Raw genomic sequence first — 17860 nt, 5'->3', positions numbered from 1 at the left:
AAGTAGCTTCGTTTCCAAAGGGACGATCTTCTGAGACGGACCGGAGACTGAGAGTGAGTTCCGCCCTGTATCTTGTTCCAATGCGGATTTTGTGGGCGACGTGTGGGTGTCTTCGCCAGTATTTGTCGTGGGCCCTTCCAGACCGCTCGGGGACAGGGACAAAGTCTCAGGAGCGCGGCCTGGGCCGGAAGGCCGCTCGGCTGCCCGCGCCGGAACGCCCCCTGCAGGCGATGGCTGAGGCTGAGGCGGGAGGAGCGGCGAGCACAGCCACAGCCTGACCCATCGCTGGGACAGAGGCGGGTCAGAAAGTCGCCCCCCCACACCGACTTCACTGGGGCCACCGGGCTCCGCGAGAGCAGGAAGGAAAAAGGACAGGGACGCCCTGTTGGAAAGCCTGACCAACCTAAACTGAGGGCGGGCCATGCCATCCGGGCTGGAGAGGAGTCTGGCAGGGTCCAGACTGTATGTGATGTCCCAGTCACATAACGTTAGCGCTGTAGCTTCAGCTCTGTCTTCCTCCTGAAAGACTCCGTGACTATCGGGATAGACTAGAATTGCATATTGGTGGCCAGGCCCCGGATGAGGCCGCTGTTAGGGTGTTATTGATAAGGGGTGATGTCAGTGTGTGTGACAAGGCTGAGTCAGAATTAGATGTGAATGTAGAGGCAGAAGGTGAGAAGCATCTGCCTTAGACTACCTCCTGTTGCTAATACCACAATACTTGATTGGTGGTGAGGTATTCGGTTGTGTTTCCCTAGAACAGGGATTTTTGTAGCCCTGGTGTCCTGAACTCAGTCTGTAGACCAGGCTGGGCTCCAACTCCGAGATCTGCCAGCCTCTGCCTCAAGCCAGGGAGCAGGTCGGGAGGCTAGGCAAACTTGCTTTCATAATAGAATCTCTCTAGAGATGTAAGCCATTATTTTGATAATCATAAGACTGGATCAACAAAAGTTTTATTTCAAGGCCCGTGATGGTTTGCATACTCTTGGCAAAGTGTGTGGCACTATTAGAAGGTGTGGCCTTGTTGGAGAAAGTATGAAACTCTGTGGGTTTTTTGAGTACAAAGTCCTAATCATGTTCTGAATTCCCTACTTGGCCTCACCTTTTAATATTTAATATTGGGAACTAAGTCTCATCATGGTCCTTATCAGGTCTTAAAACAAGTCAACACAACTGTGGATTCCAAAGTTTCTGGTCTAAGCCACTGTTTCACTAAACCAGAACAAACTGTGCTGAGGCTTTCTAAAGCCCTCTCCCCTTAGTTTTAAAAATCAGACCAGAGTTTTGATTCCCAGCACCCAACGGTGCATTTCACAATCAAGTCTGTAACTCCAGCTCCATGGAATCCACACTCTCTTCTGGCCGCCAAAGGAACCAGGCAGGAATGTAGTACACAGACATACATGTGGGCAGACAGGCAGAAATACTTTTTCAAAAGATGCTTAGTGCACTCTCAGATGGACACACACTCAGGAAGGTAATTTTCTTTCCTGATTTAAGTACTTGACTTTTGTTTGATGTTTGTAGAAGTTCAGAACATGCACAGTAGATTATTTTTAAGAGTAAAAGTCACCTAATAATCTCAGTACCAAAGATTTCTGCATTTTGTTCTGTTTTCTGTTTTTTTTCTATGCATGTTTCTACCTGACAGAACTTACTGATCATGCCTACCATATGCTTGGTCCGTTAGAAGCTATCCTGAAAAAGACTGTCAGGACATTCTTTGTAAAACTCTTCTTTTTCTGTAACAGAACTCCTCAGACATAATTCTAGAAAATCAGAGGTAACATTCTGTTTTATTTAAGTTTTGTGAATTTTTAAAATTATTAATATTTATTATTTTATTTGTATGGCTGTTTGCCTGTATATGTATATGTGTGTGTGTGTTGTGCCTTCGCCAGAAGAGGGCATTGGATCCTCTGGTACTGTAGTTACAGATGGTTGTGAGCCAGCTTGTGGATGCTGGGTCCTGGTCATCTTCAAGAGCAGCAAATGCTTAATGGCTGAGCCAACTCTCTAGTCATGTGTTTTTTGTTTTGTTTCATGAGGCAGGATCTCATATAGCCCAGGCCAGCCTGGGACTTGAGTTGTGTAGTTGAGGCTGACCAGGATCTCTCTCAGAATGAATAGGATAAATTAGGATAGGCATAAACAAAGAAGAAACTCAGGATAAAGAGTCAGTGCCATTGTGCCGGTTGGGAGGAAGGCGTAAGAAACAGGAACAAACTGGGCTGTTGAAGAAAACCATTCTGAGGCTGTGTCCAAAGGAGCCAAGGAACATAGAGTCAGGATTTAGGCCTCAGAGTTAAGCATTTCCACTTACTGTACACGTGTGATAAAGAGTCCAAAGTTCTGCTTAGCATAAGAAGTTTTTTATTATGTGTAACAGATTGTTTTTCAGAAAGTGATCGGTTAACCTTTAGAAGTGGTTTCAATTACCTAAGTACTAGAAAATCTCGAGTAAAAATAACCAGCTGTGCTGATTGAGACAAGTGAACCATCGCAGAGCCAGCGTTTTAGGTCTTGTTGTTTTGGTTGTAAGCCACCTCTCCAGCCAACATTTTGGGTTCATAAATGGCAGATGTTATTACACTTTGGTTTTTACTGTATATGTTACTATGGTTTTTTGTTTTTGTTTATTTTTGAGACAGGGTCTTACTGTATAGCTCTGGCAGTTCTGAAGCTCACAGTGTAGGTCAGGCTAGCCTCGAACCCAGGAGATCCACCTAATTCTGTCTTCTGAGTGCTGGAATTAAAGGCATGTGCCACTGGGCCCAGCTGATGGTCACCATAGTTAAGACAACAGTTAACACACATTAGGTGACAGTAGTTGAATTTTAATGATAATCATGGGAATTCTTGAAATAATGCCTATACAAAATGAACCAGTATTGATTAATTGGCATTTTACACACACCAACCAAGAAAACAGCTATCAGAGGCAGTCTACCCTAAGTAGACTATGGTAATGTCTACTATTACATATTAAAAATGGATGCTAAAGTAATACAAAGAGCAATATATTTCACTTGAAGTAAAAATAGCCTGTCAGTCATCTGGTCAGCATCTTACAGAAGCATCAGGTTTCCAGGAGGGACACTGTTTAGAAAAGTCAGAAAATCTTTCAATAGCTTTACATATGTAAACCAGGAACAGGCTACATCTAGGATTCTGAATAAGATAGCCAGTTACATACCATGACAAGACTCCAGCCATAGTGTAAGATGAAAAGGCTTCCTTCTGCTATGTTCCCCGGCTCTAGAGGAGTTTCATGTATACAGAATTCAGCAGTTTTACACTTTGATGGCATCTGAGCCTTAGAAGTAGGTCTTTGAAAAGCTTACTAATTTGCACAAAGATAAAAGTAGGTGTGAATGTAATTGTAACCCCAATTCCAGATACGTCAATTCAATATCAAAACATGTCTGAGTAATGTATGATATTTGAGTATTATCAATCATCTTTCTTTGTATTTGTGTCCAGGCTTTGTTAAAGTATAAATAAAACAGGTGAGAAATCTAAGAAAAGTATGATAAATTAAGGTCTCAGTGTTGCTCTAGGTCATCTGTGATCCTTCAGTCTTTTATGCACAGAAGCTGCCCATCTTTCCAAGCAGGCACCAAATCCGTTTGGCCTTTCCCCGGAAATGGGAGAACTAGAAACAGCTCAGTGCATTTAGAAACATGCCTTATAAAGATGCTAAAGATGCTTCAGAAATGGACTTTCGGGATTTTGTAGTTTATGAAATTAGTTTGTTACTGCCAGCTGTTAGCCTGATAAAGCCTTCAGAGTCACCTGAGAAAAGACTCAATTGAAGGATTGTGCAGATCCTCTGGACCCAGTGACCTTGTTGTGATAGAGTAGGGCCTAGCCCACTATGGGCAGCACCATTCCCTGGGCAAGTGATCCTAAACTGTATGAAAATTATTAGTTAGGCAGAAGCCAGCAACTTAGGGGAGGAAAGGGCTTGTTCGGCTTAATTACAGGACCTCAAAACCACAAAGGAACACTCTTTGCTTGCTCACTCAGTTGGTCTGTCAGAATGATTCCACACACAATGTAAAGCTAGAGCAGACACAGGAAAGTAGAATGCAAGGAGTCTGCTAAGATGGTGACATCTGAGTGTGTTTCCAATGCAGTTCTAGGGCTTGGGGGGTAGAGGCAGGAGAGTGGAAGGACAGAGCAAGTTATAGGGCAGTAAGCCTGTCCAATGAGAAAGACAGGGAGGAGAAACTGGGTGGGAAAGATGGACACCATCTTTTACATTTAACAAGACAAAAGAAAACCCGTTGATGTTCTGTTTTTGTTCAGGAGAGTCCTCGTTGTCTGTGAAATGCAGTTTTCACAGCAGCTGGACTTGTTTCCCGAATGCAGGGTGACCCTTCTGTTATTTAAAGATGTAAAAAATGCTGGAGACTTGAGAAGAAAGGCCATGGAAGGATCTATTGATGGTTCATTGATAAACCCCAATGTGGTAAGTACAAAATATGGGAATGAATTAATATAGGCAGACATTTGAGAATATGCTCATTTTACCCTATAGTTCTTTTATATTCAGGTAAAACGTGTTTGCTCAAGTCACATTTGGGTGTTTTACATTTACAATATCACACAGAGTCTAAAATGCTGTATCCTGTCTTAGGAAGGGCTATGGCCTAGCTGTGAGCACAAGTGTGTTCTGGCACAAGCCTGAGTTTAGCTTCTCCAATGTGAAGTGTGAGTCTGCAGAAGAAGCTTGGTGTCTAGTCATTGTTCTGTTGCTGTAAAGAGACGCCATACCCAAGGCAGTTTATTAAAAAAAAAAATAACATGTCATTGGGGGCTTATTACAGTTTCTGAGGCTAGACCATGACCATCATAGTGGGGAGTGTGGCAGGAAGCAGGCAGCATGTCCACTAGGGCAGGTCTAGCTAAGAGCTTACATCTGGTCCACAAGATGGAGGTAGAGAAAGCAACTGGGCCTATTGTGCTCTTTGAGGTTTCCAAAGCCCTTCCTCAGTGACACCTCACACCCGAGTGGCATCGGTGAATTCTCAAAGCCTATCTCCAGAGACATCCTTCCTCAAACAAGGTCACATCTCCTATAACAGCTCTTCTTAGTTCTCAACTGGACGACATCTGGAATGAACTAAACTCCCCTAATGGCTGGGCACACCTGTGAGCAGATCTTTGCTTGACTGAATTAATAGGTGTGGGAAGATCCACTTCTAATCCAGATCTTAAAGGTGGGACAACACACCTTTAATTTAGATCGTTGCAAATGATGAGACCCACTTCTGATCTGGGCCACACCTTCTGAAACAGTATAAAGGACATGGGAAAGGGAAGCTCTCTCCTATTAAAAAAAAAAAAGAAAAAAGAAAAAAACCTACTTTCTTACTTCAAGAAAGAAGAAGCAAGACACAGTCATAATCAAAGCAAAATGTGTAAACAACAGTGTTCAGTATCTGGGACCCAAAATGATCTTCTGGGCTCCTTCAAAGGGCTTGGGTCACTATTCCAGCCCTGCGTTCTGTAGCACACAGCTTGTCATCTCAGCTCAGGCAGCCTCTATTCCACTGCTCCTGCTGTTCTTGGGGATCATACTGGCCTCTCCAAAGTGCTGGAATCTCCTGAAACTAGGCCACACCTTCTTCAATGGCCTTCCCTGACCTGTCTCAGTGCCAAGCCTCAGCTGCTATCCATGACTCCTCCATGTCCCCAAAACCAGTACCATCTGGGTGACTCTTTAACTAGCTAAGTTCAACTGCCAGCACAAAGTACAACCTTGATTACCTCTAGAACACAGCTTCTGTATGCTTTCAGGAATTGCTTCTGAGAAGTTTACACCTCAGTGATACTGGTGTCTTCTTAAACACTGCTAATTTCCCAGTTCCAGCTAACCAGCAGCGGTTTTCCCAGTAACTGGAAGATTTCTTCTGAATGGTGCTGGTCTCTGTTCAGTCCCAGCTGAGCAGCTACCACAGATTCTTCATAGAAAAGGCCCAGCGGAGTCTTTGCTCCGCTCTGAAACTTCCCAACCAGGCTACCCTGTGAAATTGTCTGCCCTGCCCTCAACAACCTTATTTCCAAGTTCTTAGGGAACAGCTCACCGAACCCTCAACATCCCACACTCCTCCCCAGATGGCATGGCAAGGTCCTTCACAGCGGTTTGCACTACCCACTGCCGTTCTCTCTTAGTTACAGTCACTGTGCCACAGCATGACCAGAGCAGCCGGGAAGGGAGACTGTTCATCTGGCTTCCATCTCCATGTCACCGGTCCTCAGACAGTCAAAGGAATCAGGGCAGGAACCTGCAGTAGGAGCTGATGCAGAGGCCATGGAGGAGAGCTGCTTACTCGATTGCTTCCATGGCCTGCTTAGCCTGCTTTCAATACAACCCAGGAGCACCAGCCGAGGGCCAGTCCCACCCATACTGGCCTGGCCCCTCCCACATCAATCACTAAATAAGAAAACACTCTATGCCCCTGCCTATATGTCGCTTGACCTTATTGAGGCATTTTCTCAATTAAGGCTTCTTCCTCTCCAGTGACTCTAGCTTGTATCAAGTTGACATAAAAACAAGCCAGCAGGCCTTCCAGTCCTTTCTAAGCAATCCACCAACTGAGAACCAAACATTCAAGTCTATGAACCTATGGGAGCCATTCTCATTCAGGCCAACACAAATGGCAGAGAGGTGAAGCCCATGCATTAAGGCACCGGGTTCCCACTTACCTTGGTTCAGGAAGAAGCACCCTGTTGTTCTTTGCCTTGTGTCTGTCCCAATAGTCCCGCAACGGGAGCCCTGTGCGCTGTCTCCCTCCTATAGGTAAGACAGCAGCTTGCCTGTCCCACAAGGTAAGCAACAGGGCTGGGATTGAACCCGACATTATCTGTTACCTCTGCTGTTCTGTGAGCAACACCGATGTCATTGAGTGTGTGGGGATTAAAGAAAACAATGCTGTTGAAGTTTAGGTTGTGGCCTATTCTGAATTAGCCTACAAGAATCGTGGAGCTTTAAAGTTAGCTAATGTGTGTGTGTGTGTGTGTGTGTGTGTGTGTGTGTTGAAACAGCCCTTGAGGTCATAGTTTTTAATTATCATGATCAAATAAATAGCTGGACTAAAGTTTCCTCAGGCAGGCACAAGGTTGGGAACATTCCATATTTTCTGTGCTAATATTTGTATTCTCTCTGGTAGATTATCGATCCATTTCAGATACTTGTGGCAGCCAACAAAGCCGTTCATCTGCACAAACTGGGAAGAATGAAGACAAGGACTCTGTCTACTGAAATTATCTTCAACCTCTCCCCAAATAATAATGTAATGTGGTGACTGGCTCTATTTCTGTTCGCCTTGTCAGCTGTCCCCCGCCCCCAACTCCCTGGCCCCTGCTTCAGTGTGATCCTGAGGGCCAGGTTTCTCCAAGTCATCTGTTAGGACTAAGCCCAGGTAGTTATGCAGAGAGGTCTGGCAGAGGTGGTCAGAAGCAGGCAGCTGTGGAGTTGGTTTCTTGATTAGTCAAAGTTTAAACCATATGGGGATGGTATCATGTATCCTTTCAGTGTTGTCTTATGCAGACCCCTGGAGCTTTTTTGTTTAAGAGACTGCCTGACGTGATAAAACGTGAGGTATAGGATATGTTTTGAGTCATTCTCCATATAGATTACTTGAGGTGGAATCTGTATTTCTTTTTCCATAGTCCTAGGAAATTTCTGTGACCTATTAGAGCCATTGACACCTATTCACTCACACATACATGTATACAGTGTGTGTATTCGTGGTCATGGGGTACACATACCATAATGTGCTTGTGAAGCATGACTTCAAGTATTGGGCCTCTTACCTTGTTCCAGATAAGGTCTCTTTGTTTCTTGAAGTTATTGCTGCTAATAACCAGCCAGTGATATCAGAGGGAAAACTAAGAAGTCTTTGGCATGAATTAAACCATACTTGATTACAAAGTTTATAAAATCAGTCAGCATGGCTTCAGAACTTCTCATAAATAGAATCATTAGAAAAAATTGAAAACATCATCCTTGTTTGAGACACTGGTCTGGGGACAGAAAAATCAAATACAGTTTCAATAACAAACAAGACAAAACTTAGTACCGTAAGATAAATGACAGGAGGAATACAAACTGTGGTTGAAGAGTCACTTGGAGACAGAGGCAGGGGCTTTTGTGTGCAAAGGCACAATGTCTGGACTTGATCCAGAGGAGCAAAGTGCATGTGTAAGCTGGGACAGCAGCAGCGGGTGCTGGAAAGGGGTCATTGGAGGGGAAGGTGAGTGAAAAACAGGGAAGCTGACTGAGCAGGCCAGGACGTAGTCCAGACAAGACACTGGCTCATTGCCTTTCGTTTCTTTCTCATAGATTTCAGAGGCTCTGAAGAAATTTGGCATTTCAGAAAGTAACACCTCGGTTCTAATCGTTTACATCGAAGATGGAAGCAAAGGAGTACATCAGGAACACCTAATATCTCAGGTGGAAGGCCAGCAGGTGCCCTTGGAACGTCTTCCAGAAATAACAAGGCTCTCAGAAGTCAGGAAGGTTTGTAGTCTATGTTCTGAAGAGTTCAGCAGATGAATTATGCAGACACTGCAGGCTCAGCTCAGTTTCATGAATTTTGAACCATTAATGTCTTAGCATACAAGGTAATGGGTTTCATTACATTTATACATATCCTGCTGGTGCTCTCTCTCGTATCTCCTCCTCTCTTCTTCCCAATCCCTTCTGATCTTTTAAGAACAGTGCAGGACTGGAAAGCTGTCGAGCGCCCCACGTCCCGCCGGCAGGAATAGGCGTGCAACAACAGGATTCTTCTGCGAACAACCTTTATTGTACAATACTCTGAGCAGGGGATCTCCCTGAGCAGGGGACTTCTCTACTTGGGAGAGAAATGCATTGCTTATATATGCCCAGGAGACTCGTGTTGCTACCTGATTGGTGTGCCCTCTAGTAACTTAATAGCATGCCCCGAGAGCGGGCTGTGACATATATGGCGCATGCGCTCTAAGTCTCTTGGCTATGCAACAGCTCTGTTTGCCGAGTTCTCGGTGGGAAGCCGGCACCATGTTTGGGTGTGGCGACTCAGCAGTTAAGCACTTGCAGCTCTCCCCAGTCCCCGGGTCCAATTCCTGCCTTCCTCCTGGCCATCTCTACCTCCATTTTCTGGGGAATCTGATGCCTTCTTCTGGCTTCCATGGGAACCGCACACATGGAGGACACATATACCCGTACAAGTAAAATTTACAAAGCTTTAGAAAGAGTAACATAAGTTTACAAATTCTGAGACAGTATTTAAAAATGAAAGAACTTGGATGTGGAATGAAAGCTGTGAGAAAAGGATCCCTTTCAATATTAAATGACTTTATGAAGTTAATAACTACATGGAGACTCTTAAAATTGATACAAATGTGGTTCATATATTCAGGCAACTTGGTTTTTTATATTAATAACTACACTTCAAAAGAATGTTTGACATTAGTGACAAAATGCCAACAGCTTTGAATACTTTAAACAGATTTGTGATTTCAAATCTTCAATTCCATAATAAAATGATAAAAGCACACATAAATGTTCATGAAATAACATAACCCGGACATAGCATTTACAGACTGTCATTCTCTTTTACAGATATATAAGCTGTCACCACAAGAAGAGAGGATTGGGACATTATTGGATGGTATAATTTGTAGAATGTCAACAAAGGATGTTTTATAAAATTGCAGGGTTAATCACTAGCTTTTCTTTCCTGGTTATAAAATTAACATATTTATCACAGAAAAAGGGAAGAAGGTACCAGTACCAGCCCAACTTTTTTTTTATTATTATTTTTGAGTTTTTGTATTTTTTTAGATTTTATTTATATATGTAAGTACACTGTAGCTGTCTTCAGACACACCAGAAGAGGACATCAGATCCCATTACAGATGGTTGTGAGCCACCATGTGGTTTCTGGGATTTGAACTCAGAACCTCTGAAAGGCAGTGGTGCTCTTAGCTAGTGAGCCACCTCTCCAGCCCTTTTCTACTACATAAAGATGACCTCCGTCACTGGTTTTGTCATTGTCATCTAGTCCTCTGCTTGTATCTGAAGACATGTCGTTTTACACAAGTGGAATAAAAAGTGCAGGCCTAGTCATCCTGTCACTCACCATGTACTTCTAAGCTCTGTATCCTGACAGTTTACACATAAGAATTTCCTTCACTCTAATCCAAGTGTGTTGGCTCATTACAGTCCCCTACTCAGGAGGCTGAGGCAGGAGAAAGCCACAAGTTTGAAGTCAGTTCAGGATGTGCCACAAATTCCAGATCAGCTTAAAGCACTACGTCAAGTCCAATCTCAATAATAGATAGCAGTTCACTTAACTCTTAGCCACTTATTAGGTGGACATGTCTTTGTGCACACTTTATACCACAGGCAAGTAAAAGAGTATAGCAGTATTAACTGACTAGCCCAGGTCATGTTAGTAGTATAAAACCATGTTTGATGTTTCCTTTTCCCCCCTTACTTTATCCTGTATTTTGATTTATTCATTAGGATGTGTTTGGTCAAGGGTCAGTAAAGCTCTGTGAAGAGCCAGATTAGTACTTTGCTCCTCAGAGCCTTCGGGTTCCTGCTGCAGTTACTATGGTTTTTATACGTGGTTACCTGACACTTTCCCCAACTTTTGGCTCAGACTTTTATTGATTATATTTGTTTCAGAAAAAGGCATATTTCAGGGATTCTCACTCCAATCATAGGTGCTCCTGCTACACATGGTATGTCCTGGCATACATCTTTTCTCACCACAGAATTCTCTTACAAGTAAGAAGTCATGCTGACAGTCAACCAGGTGCATGGTGTCTGGATGTGTCCTTCATATGATATAGATCTCAGAGTTGCTACTGACAGTGAAGAATGATTGGGGAAAGGCAGGGACACTTTCACAATCTGTATTATGAGGAGACACATACTTCACCACACCGAGTAGAGGAACCAAAAATGGGCATGTTATTAGCTTAGCAACGACACCCTCTCATTTGTTTTGAGTTAACTTCCCAGGTGTCTCAGGAGGAGTATACGATTGAAATCAAAAGAAATGAAATAGTCTCTGAGTTCCTCCATACCTATGTCCAAACACCTGATGATTAGAAAGAGGGCAGACAGTTAACAGAACAAACATTATCATATCAGAAGAGAAGTAATGTTGATCACCTGCCCAGAGAGGCAAAGCAAAGTTCCTATAGTACTGGTTGTCTTTGTCTGTGGAGCTATCTCCTTAAATAACTTGCTGGATGGAGCCTGTATGAAACACATGTCGTTAGGGTAATTGATCTACTTTCTCAGACTGGTGGCTCTCTCTGGATAAACTGTGATTTTAAGATTTGAGCCCTTTAATTCATTGGGTTTCTCTGAAAGGCAGCAAGAACCCAGATCCGGGTTTCACTGTCTGGGCTGCCATCCTTCCCCATAAGCAGTACCCTACCTATTCTTGTACATTTCCCTGAGGCTGATGGCTTCTGGAGACTTGATCTCAGCTTCATGTCTTCCATCTGCTCAAGAAATTTGCCTCTTTCCTGTCACAGCTGTGAGAGTCTTTAGATCACCAAAAGAGCTCCTTCAATGCAAGACCCAAGCACTCCACATTTCTGGTTCCACCAGAGAGCATACTCGGGTAAACTGAGTCTCAAAGGCTCTGACAATGGGCTGGAGAGATGGCTCAGCGGTTAGAAGCGTCATTTCTCTTCCAGTGGTCCGAAGTTTAATTCCCGCATCCCATAGTGGCTCACAAACATCTGTAATGGGATATGATGCCTTCTTCAGGTGTATCTGAAGAAAGCTCACATTCGTTAAATAAAGAAACCTTTTTATGAAAAAAAAGTCTCTGATATATTGTGTAATTTACATATACATCAAATAAATAAATTTAAACCTCTGATAAATCGAGTCCTGTTGAATACTTTTCTTTTCACAGGAAAAGGGCATTCAACACAGCCTAAGAATAATACTCAATACCATACCTCACGTTCTTGGCCAGACCTGTGGGGTCCTTTCCACCTCAGGAGTCGAAACAAAGCAGAAGTAGCTCTCAGCCTCTGCCAGCAGTTCCTAGAGCTAATAGTTCACTGAAGTTCTTATAAACTTAACCTGGAACACGCCCATCTAGCCTGGATTGTAACACGCCCACCGGAAACAGGGTGCCTTGGAGCTGGTCCACCTGATCAAACATTAAGCACTTCCGGAAGTAGCTTCGTTTCCAAAGGGACGATCTTCTGAGACGGACCGGAGACTGAGAGTGAGTTCCGCCCTGCAGCTCTTTCCAACGCGGATTTTGTGGGCGACGTGTGCGTGTCTTCGCCAGTATTTGTCGTGGGCCCCTCCAGACCGCTCGGGGACAGGGACAAAAAGTCTCAGGAGCGCGTCCTGGGCCTGAAGGCTGCTCGGCTGCGCGCTGGGGCGCCCCCTGCAGGCGATGGCTGAGACGGGAGGTGCGGCGAGCACAGCCACAGCCAGGCCCAGAGCTGGGAGGGAGGGCGTCTTAGAGTCGCCCCCACACCAAGGCTTTACTGGGGCCACCGGGTTCGGCGAGAGGCAGGAAGGAGGACAGGGACGCCCTTTTGGAAAGCCTGACCAACCTAAACTGAGGGTGGGCCATGCCATCCGGGCTGGAGAGGAGTCTGGCAAGGGTCTAGATATCTGGCACTTCAGCCTAGTTAAGACGCTTGCACAGGTGAGCTAGGTGAGCTGTTTCCTGTACCTAGCAGAAACTTCTGGTTCACACACCCATAAGTGAAAAACATGCTGTGGTAGTTTACATTTATTTCCTAATGTAACAGTATGTTAGGACTCATCAAAACACAGGCCTCTCTGAAACCCAGAGAGTGGCTGGGACCAGAAACCCCCAGGCAGCCATCACATGCATTATACTTTAATGTGTTCCAGCTGGGAGCTTTTATTGTTAATCACACTGACATGACAGGGTTCACTGGTTCACATAGCAGATGCTGAGAAGTGTTCTTGCTGCATGGGAGACTAAAGTTACAGCCCCCTTCCTAGGCAGAAGGGAAGGAGTATTTTAATTTAATAAAACAAATATCCACTAACCTCCAGGACATACTGGTGAAGTATTGGTCTGTCTTCTGGAAGCCCATGCCTAGGTAGAGAGTTACAGCAGCTTGCTGCAGGGTGCTGGTCTCAAGGACAACATCAGTGTAGCCCTGGTCCCTCGCAAACTGGAGGACAGTTCTGACCAGTGCTTTCGCTATCCCCTGTCCTCGATGCTGTGAGGACACAGACAGGTGAAAGAGCTGCAGCTGCTTCCTCCCTGATGGAGGATCTTTGACTGGCAGAGCACCCACTGTGCCCACCACCTGCCCCCCAGACTCAGCCACCCAGAAGCAGGAACCATGAGCATTCACGTAGGACTTGGTGATGTCAGCCATGTCTGTCTGCAAACAGTGGGCCACATATTCCTTCCAGGGCCATCCAGCAAGGAGCCGCAGGAGTAGGAGCAAAAAGAAGATGCATGTAACAGCTAGAGGCCAGGAGCCAGACACCAGGACCAGGGCAAGGGGCACCCCAAGTAAGAGTAGGAGGGTGCGGGGCAGCAGCAGCATGCGGCGGAAGGTGGAGGGGATATACTCTTCTGCACCCTTGGTGAACACATCCACCACACTTTTATGGTCATTGTCCTGGTACTGACGAATGTGATAAGGAGCCATGGGAGACTTCTTAGTCTCAAATCTTGGCCTTTACTTGCCTGTACTTCTTCCCTGAGTCCTACAGAAGAGAGAAGCCATGAGTCTCGCTGCCTCTGGAGGCCTTGCTCAAGGTAGTGTCATTCTGCTGTCACCATAGGGGATGCAGGACACCTGACTCTGTCCCTCTTCACCCTACTAGTAGCTGTGTGCACTCTTGACACACAAACACAGCACCATGCTGCAGACAGTCTGTGGGCCAAGCAGTTTGTTTACTGTCTGTGGACTATACATTTCAGGCATTCTGTGTTTCCAAGTGTGTAATTCTGCAAAATCTCCTTCCCAAGGATTATAAAAGTTTAGATTGGGGCTGGAGAGGTGGCTTGGTGGCTCGCTGGCTGCTCTTCCAGAGGTCCTGAATTCAATTCCCTGCCACCACATGGTGGCTCACAACCATCTGTAATGAGATCTGATGCCGTCTTCTGGTGTGTCTGAAGACAGTTACAGTGTATTCATATAAATAAAAATTAATAAAGTTTTTTAAGTTTAGATTACAGATTGTTAAAAATAAACCATTTTCTATAGTCACTCCACCCCTCATCCTGAAGCCCCAGGTAGGTTCTAGGAGTCCAGGCCTACACTGGGACCCTTCCCACAGTAATGTATTTGTGTCTTCTTACCTGCTTCTATACAACCAGCAGTGTCCGGAATGGCTTCAGCTTCTTGTGGCATTCAGTAGAGATAGTCTAGGACTGCCTCACAAGTGTGAGCAGACCTGACTTGGCACTCTGTTAGCTGGTTCCTGGATACTTATTAATCAGAAAGCCAGGGTCATACAGCTGACCAGTGACGGCAGTTGGGTCATGTCCATTCACCTCTGAGCCCTAGGCTAATAATTGTAGTGAAAAGTAGAGTGTGGTTGCCCCACAGCTTCACCGTAGGGGAGGCCTGCCATTCTCATTACTCCTCCCCTCAGGCTGCAGCATCTCTGCCCTTTTATATTTGGTCCCTGCACATAACTGCTCAGAGTGCCTGAAGTCAGCTGTCCCTTTCCTACTGCAGGGGTTTCCTGTCTATGCTGTCCCTAATAAAATGGGTCCTAAAATTTCCCATGTTGTTCCCCCCCCCGCCCCCCCCTCACCATCAGCCCTCACTCAGCCATAGTGTCCTTTTTCATCCTCCCCTCCCCCATATGCTGCTATCCAGAAGGTCGGCCCTGGACAGGGACAGCTCCGTGTGCTCTAAGGGCTGCTCAGAGCTTGCACATCCTGCTTCTCATGGGGCTTAGCTGAGCTGTTGCTTCCCTAAGACAAAATAGAAAGACATCTTTCTCTACCAACAGTCCCTACCCCAACCTGAAGGCTAATGAGAACTGTGCTATCCCCATTTTACCCAGGCCTACTGTAGCCTGGCAAGCTGGTTCTCTGCAAGAGGTAGAGGAGCTACAGGGGATTTTTTTTTTTTTTTTTTTTTTGAGGGAGTCCTGTAGTCAGGCGAGAATGGGAAACCCTTGCAGCTGTGACATGGATCAGAGAAGATGCTGAGATGTCAGGATGGAAGTAGTGAGGTTTCTCAGAAAGGACACCCAGAGGCAACACCTCAGAAAAGTTTGGTCTACTGAGCAGTGTCAGGAGAGAAGCAGGGATGCTTCTGAGGCTGAACCATACTGGGGAAAGGGTCTTTTAAAGGAGTGACTAACACCAGCAGGGACTTGGGGATACAGGACCCGCAGACAGTCAAGTAGTGCAGATATCCCGTTCCAGATACACTTTCGAGGCTATGAGTGCATTTAGCTGGGAAGCTGAGTGGCAGGTGTGTTAGAGGAGGCACGTGGATGGCCGTGGCAAACTAAAGGTCTCCAGGTATGCAGGCTGCATGCTGGAAAAGTCCATAGCCAACGAGGTGTCCTGGAAATTAACATTCAGTCTGTGCTGGCTCCCAAGAGGAACCCTGTCATAGAGTTCAGTTAGACAAACATGTTTCTTAATTACTCAAGGGCTACTCCATCCAAAGTACTATGGGCCCAGTTGGTTGTTTGCCAGTGGAACCCTCATCAGTATCAACCATGAGCCCTAGCAGTGTGCCTAAGATTCATGTGACATCCATTATGACACAGCCAGACAGTGAAATCTACATCACCTTGAGGTGCACTTAGGGCAGAAATGACAAGGAGCCAGCACTATTCAGCTAGGGATAAGCAGAACAGCTTCATGGGTAGGGACCAGCCTGCAACCGAGCATCTAATCCAGTTTCTCAACTTTCCTGATGCTGTGACCCTTTAATACAGTTCCTCATGTTGTGGTGACCCCCCCCCCCAGCCATAAAATTATTTTTGTTACTATCCATGCCTGCAATTCTCCTATTGTTATGAATAAAAATGTAAAGAGATATGTTTTCTCATAGTCTTAGGCGGCCCCTGTAAAAGGATCTTTCCACCCCAGAGGAGTCACAGCCCACAGGTTGAGAACCACTGATAGAGGCTCACTGTTGGCCCAGCCGATGTGTACTTCAGTCTCCGGCACTGCCTTCCCAGACCAGACCTGCAGTGCTGATAGCAATGGAAACAGCAATGACATCACATTAAAGCACATGGATGCCAAAGCAAGAAATGCAGACGTACAGCTAAACCGTGGAAAATTTCTGTTCTTTGAGCAAAATAGAGAGCATTTATTAAGCAAAAAAGAAAGCTTTTGGTCACTGAAATGTGATCCCAAAGTGTCAACTATTTTATAGCTGGGCACACCTGGGGATCCTTGTAGCAATTCTTTGGGTATTTATTATGTACTCCATAATACATGGAACTGGAACTCACAAGACTCTTGCTTCTCCCTCCCAAGTGCTAAGGACTATATTCATAGAGCACTAACTATAGTGTTTTAAAAAACCCATACACGAAGAAAAGCAATATTGAAAAGAACAAATACCAAAGTTAAATGTTCGTTTATGATTTGATGGAATTGTCTAAGTTTCTTAATACAAAAGGGGCAGGAGTTATTCGTGAATAGTTTGCTGATACACAATATCAGGCCACCAGTATGCAATTCTAGTCTATCCCGATGGTCACGGAGTCTTTCAGGAGGAAGACAGAGCTGAAGCTACAGCGCTAACGTTATGTGACTGGGACATCACACAGTCTGGACCCTGCCAGACTCCTCTCCAGCCCGGATGGCATGGCCCGCCCTCAGTTTAGGTTGGTCAGGCTTTCCAACAGGGCGTCCCTGTCCTCTTTCCTTCCTGGGGCGACTTTCTGACCCGCCTCTGTCCCAGCGATGGGCCAGGATGTGGTTGTGCTCGCCGCTCCTCCCGCCTCAGCCATCGCCTGCAGGGGACGCCACGGCGAACAAAGCCGAGCGGCCCTCCGGCCCGCTAGGCGCAACCCACTCCCGTTTTGCCACGCGGCTTTGATGATCGTCCCCCGGAAGCAAATCCCTTCACTTCCGGAGGTGCGTCTCCGCCCCAGTGGAGGTCAACACCCCGAGTGCTTCAGCTGACTCCTCCCTGTGTGAGGTTTAGGAAACAGTCTTGTCAGATTTTTCCTGTGGATGGAAGCTGGAAGTTGGGGGCAGGTTGTAAAGTCTACTGAAGGTTTATTCGAGAGATGTAATCACGTTCTTACCGCGATTTGCTTCTGGTACTTATCTAACATTAAGTCTGTATCTAGACTAGGGTAGGTCCTTGAGCTTCCCAGCCGGACTAAACGTGACATAACCTGTTTTCTATTTTCTTTGGTTGGCGTTTGTTTTTTTAATCAATACTTTGTTTAGTTTACATGAAAGGCGTCTGGTGACGTGTACAATAAAGACAGAAGTGGAAATGCTAGGCTGCCGGCGTCATTCTCCTGTTAGAATAGTGAAGAAAGAGCACCATAAAGGGCCATTTTGGATCAGTGACTGGAAGAAAAAGTAAGTCTTGCTTGTATCTTGAAGAGCAGTACTTTACTCAGGTAAGTTTATGCGAGTGAAATACCCTGTCACAACACAAACAACCCCCACACCACACAAAACCACGTGAAGCTAGGTATGGTGGTACGTGCCTTTAATCCCAGCACTCCAGAGACTGGCAGGCAGCAGGCAGACCTACACAGAGAAACCCTGTCTCAACCAACCAACCAAACAAATAAAAAAGTCCCAAGGTGGACAGTGCTTTCTGAGGCTATCCCTTCCCCCTCCAACACACACACAATTGCTAGTGAGATGTA

General features: G+C 45.5%; 2 protein-coding genes across 3 annotated transcripts; one reads left to right on the top strand and one right to left on the bottom strand.

The window, feature by feature from the left end:
• Positions 1-2: 2 nt before the first annotated feature.
• On the top strand, positions 3-11759 carry TPRKB (TP53RK binding protein). 2 transcript variants are annotated; one of them, XM_080932456.1, is made up of 5 exons: positions 3-53; positions 4312-4474; positions 7179-7301; positions 8354-8530; positions 9617-11759. In XM_080932456.1, the coding sequence occupies exons 2-5, from the start codon at positions 4334-4336 to the stop codon at positions 9701-9703; spliced, it is 528 nt and encodes a 175-aa protein (XP_080788582.1). In that variant the 5' UTR covers positions 3-53; positions 4312-4333; the 3' UTR covers positions 9704-11759. The 2 variants fall into 2 exon arrangements, with proteins under 2 accessions (XP_080788582.1, XP_080788583.1); XM_080932457.1 differs by lacking the exon at positions 3-53 and adding an exon at positions 183-300 and having other exon boundaries at positions 4375-4474.
• Positions 11760-13017: 1258 nt separating this feature from the next.
• LOC308432108 (putative N-acetyltransferase CML1) lies at positions 13018-13686 on the bottom strand (the record flags this gene model as incomplete). The annotated part of the gene is made up of 1 exon (XM_080931830.1): positions 13018-13686. The coding sequence occupies one exon, from the start codon at positions 13684-13686 to the stop codon at positions 13018-13020; it is 669 nt and encodes a 222-aa protein (XP_080787956.1).
• Positions 13687-17860: the final 4174 nt, after the last annotated feature.

This window comes from Micromys minutus, assembly GCF_963924665.1.
Source record: "Micromys minutus genome assembly, chromosome: 18".
NCBI classification, from domain to species: domain Eukaryota; kingdom Metazoa; phylum Chordata; class Mammalia; order Rodentia; family Muridae; genus Micromys; species Micromys minutus.
This window is presented reverse-complemented; position numbering and strand designations above follow the sequence as displayed.

What these genes read in the sequence shown, in the direction of transcription:
- TPRKB (XM_080932456.1), top strand. Translation starts at nt 4,334, where the DNA reads ATGCAGTTTTCACAGCAGCTGGACTTGTTTCCCGAATGCAGGGTGACC. An exon ending in CATTGATAAACCCCAATGTG is followed by an intron (nt 4,475 to 7,178) that starts GTAAGTACAAAA and finishes TCTCTCTGGTAG; the next exon opens with ATTATCGATCCATTTCAGAT. An exon ending in ACCTCTCCCCAAATAATAAT is followed by an intron (nt 7,302 to 8,353) that starts GTAATGTGGTGA and finishes TCTTTCTCATAG; the next exon opens with ATTTCAGAGGCTCTGAAGAA.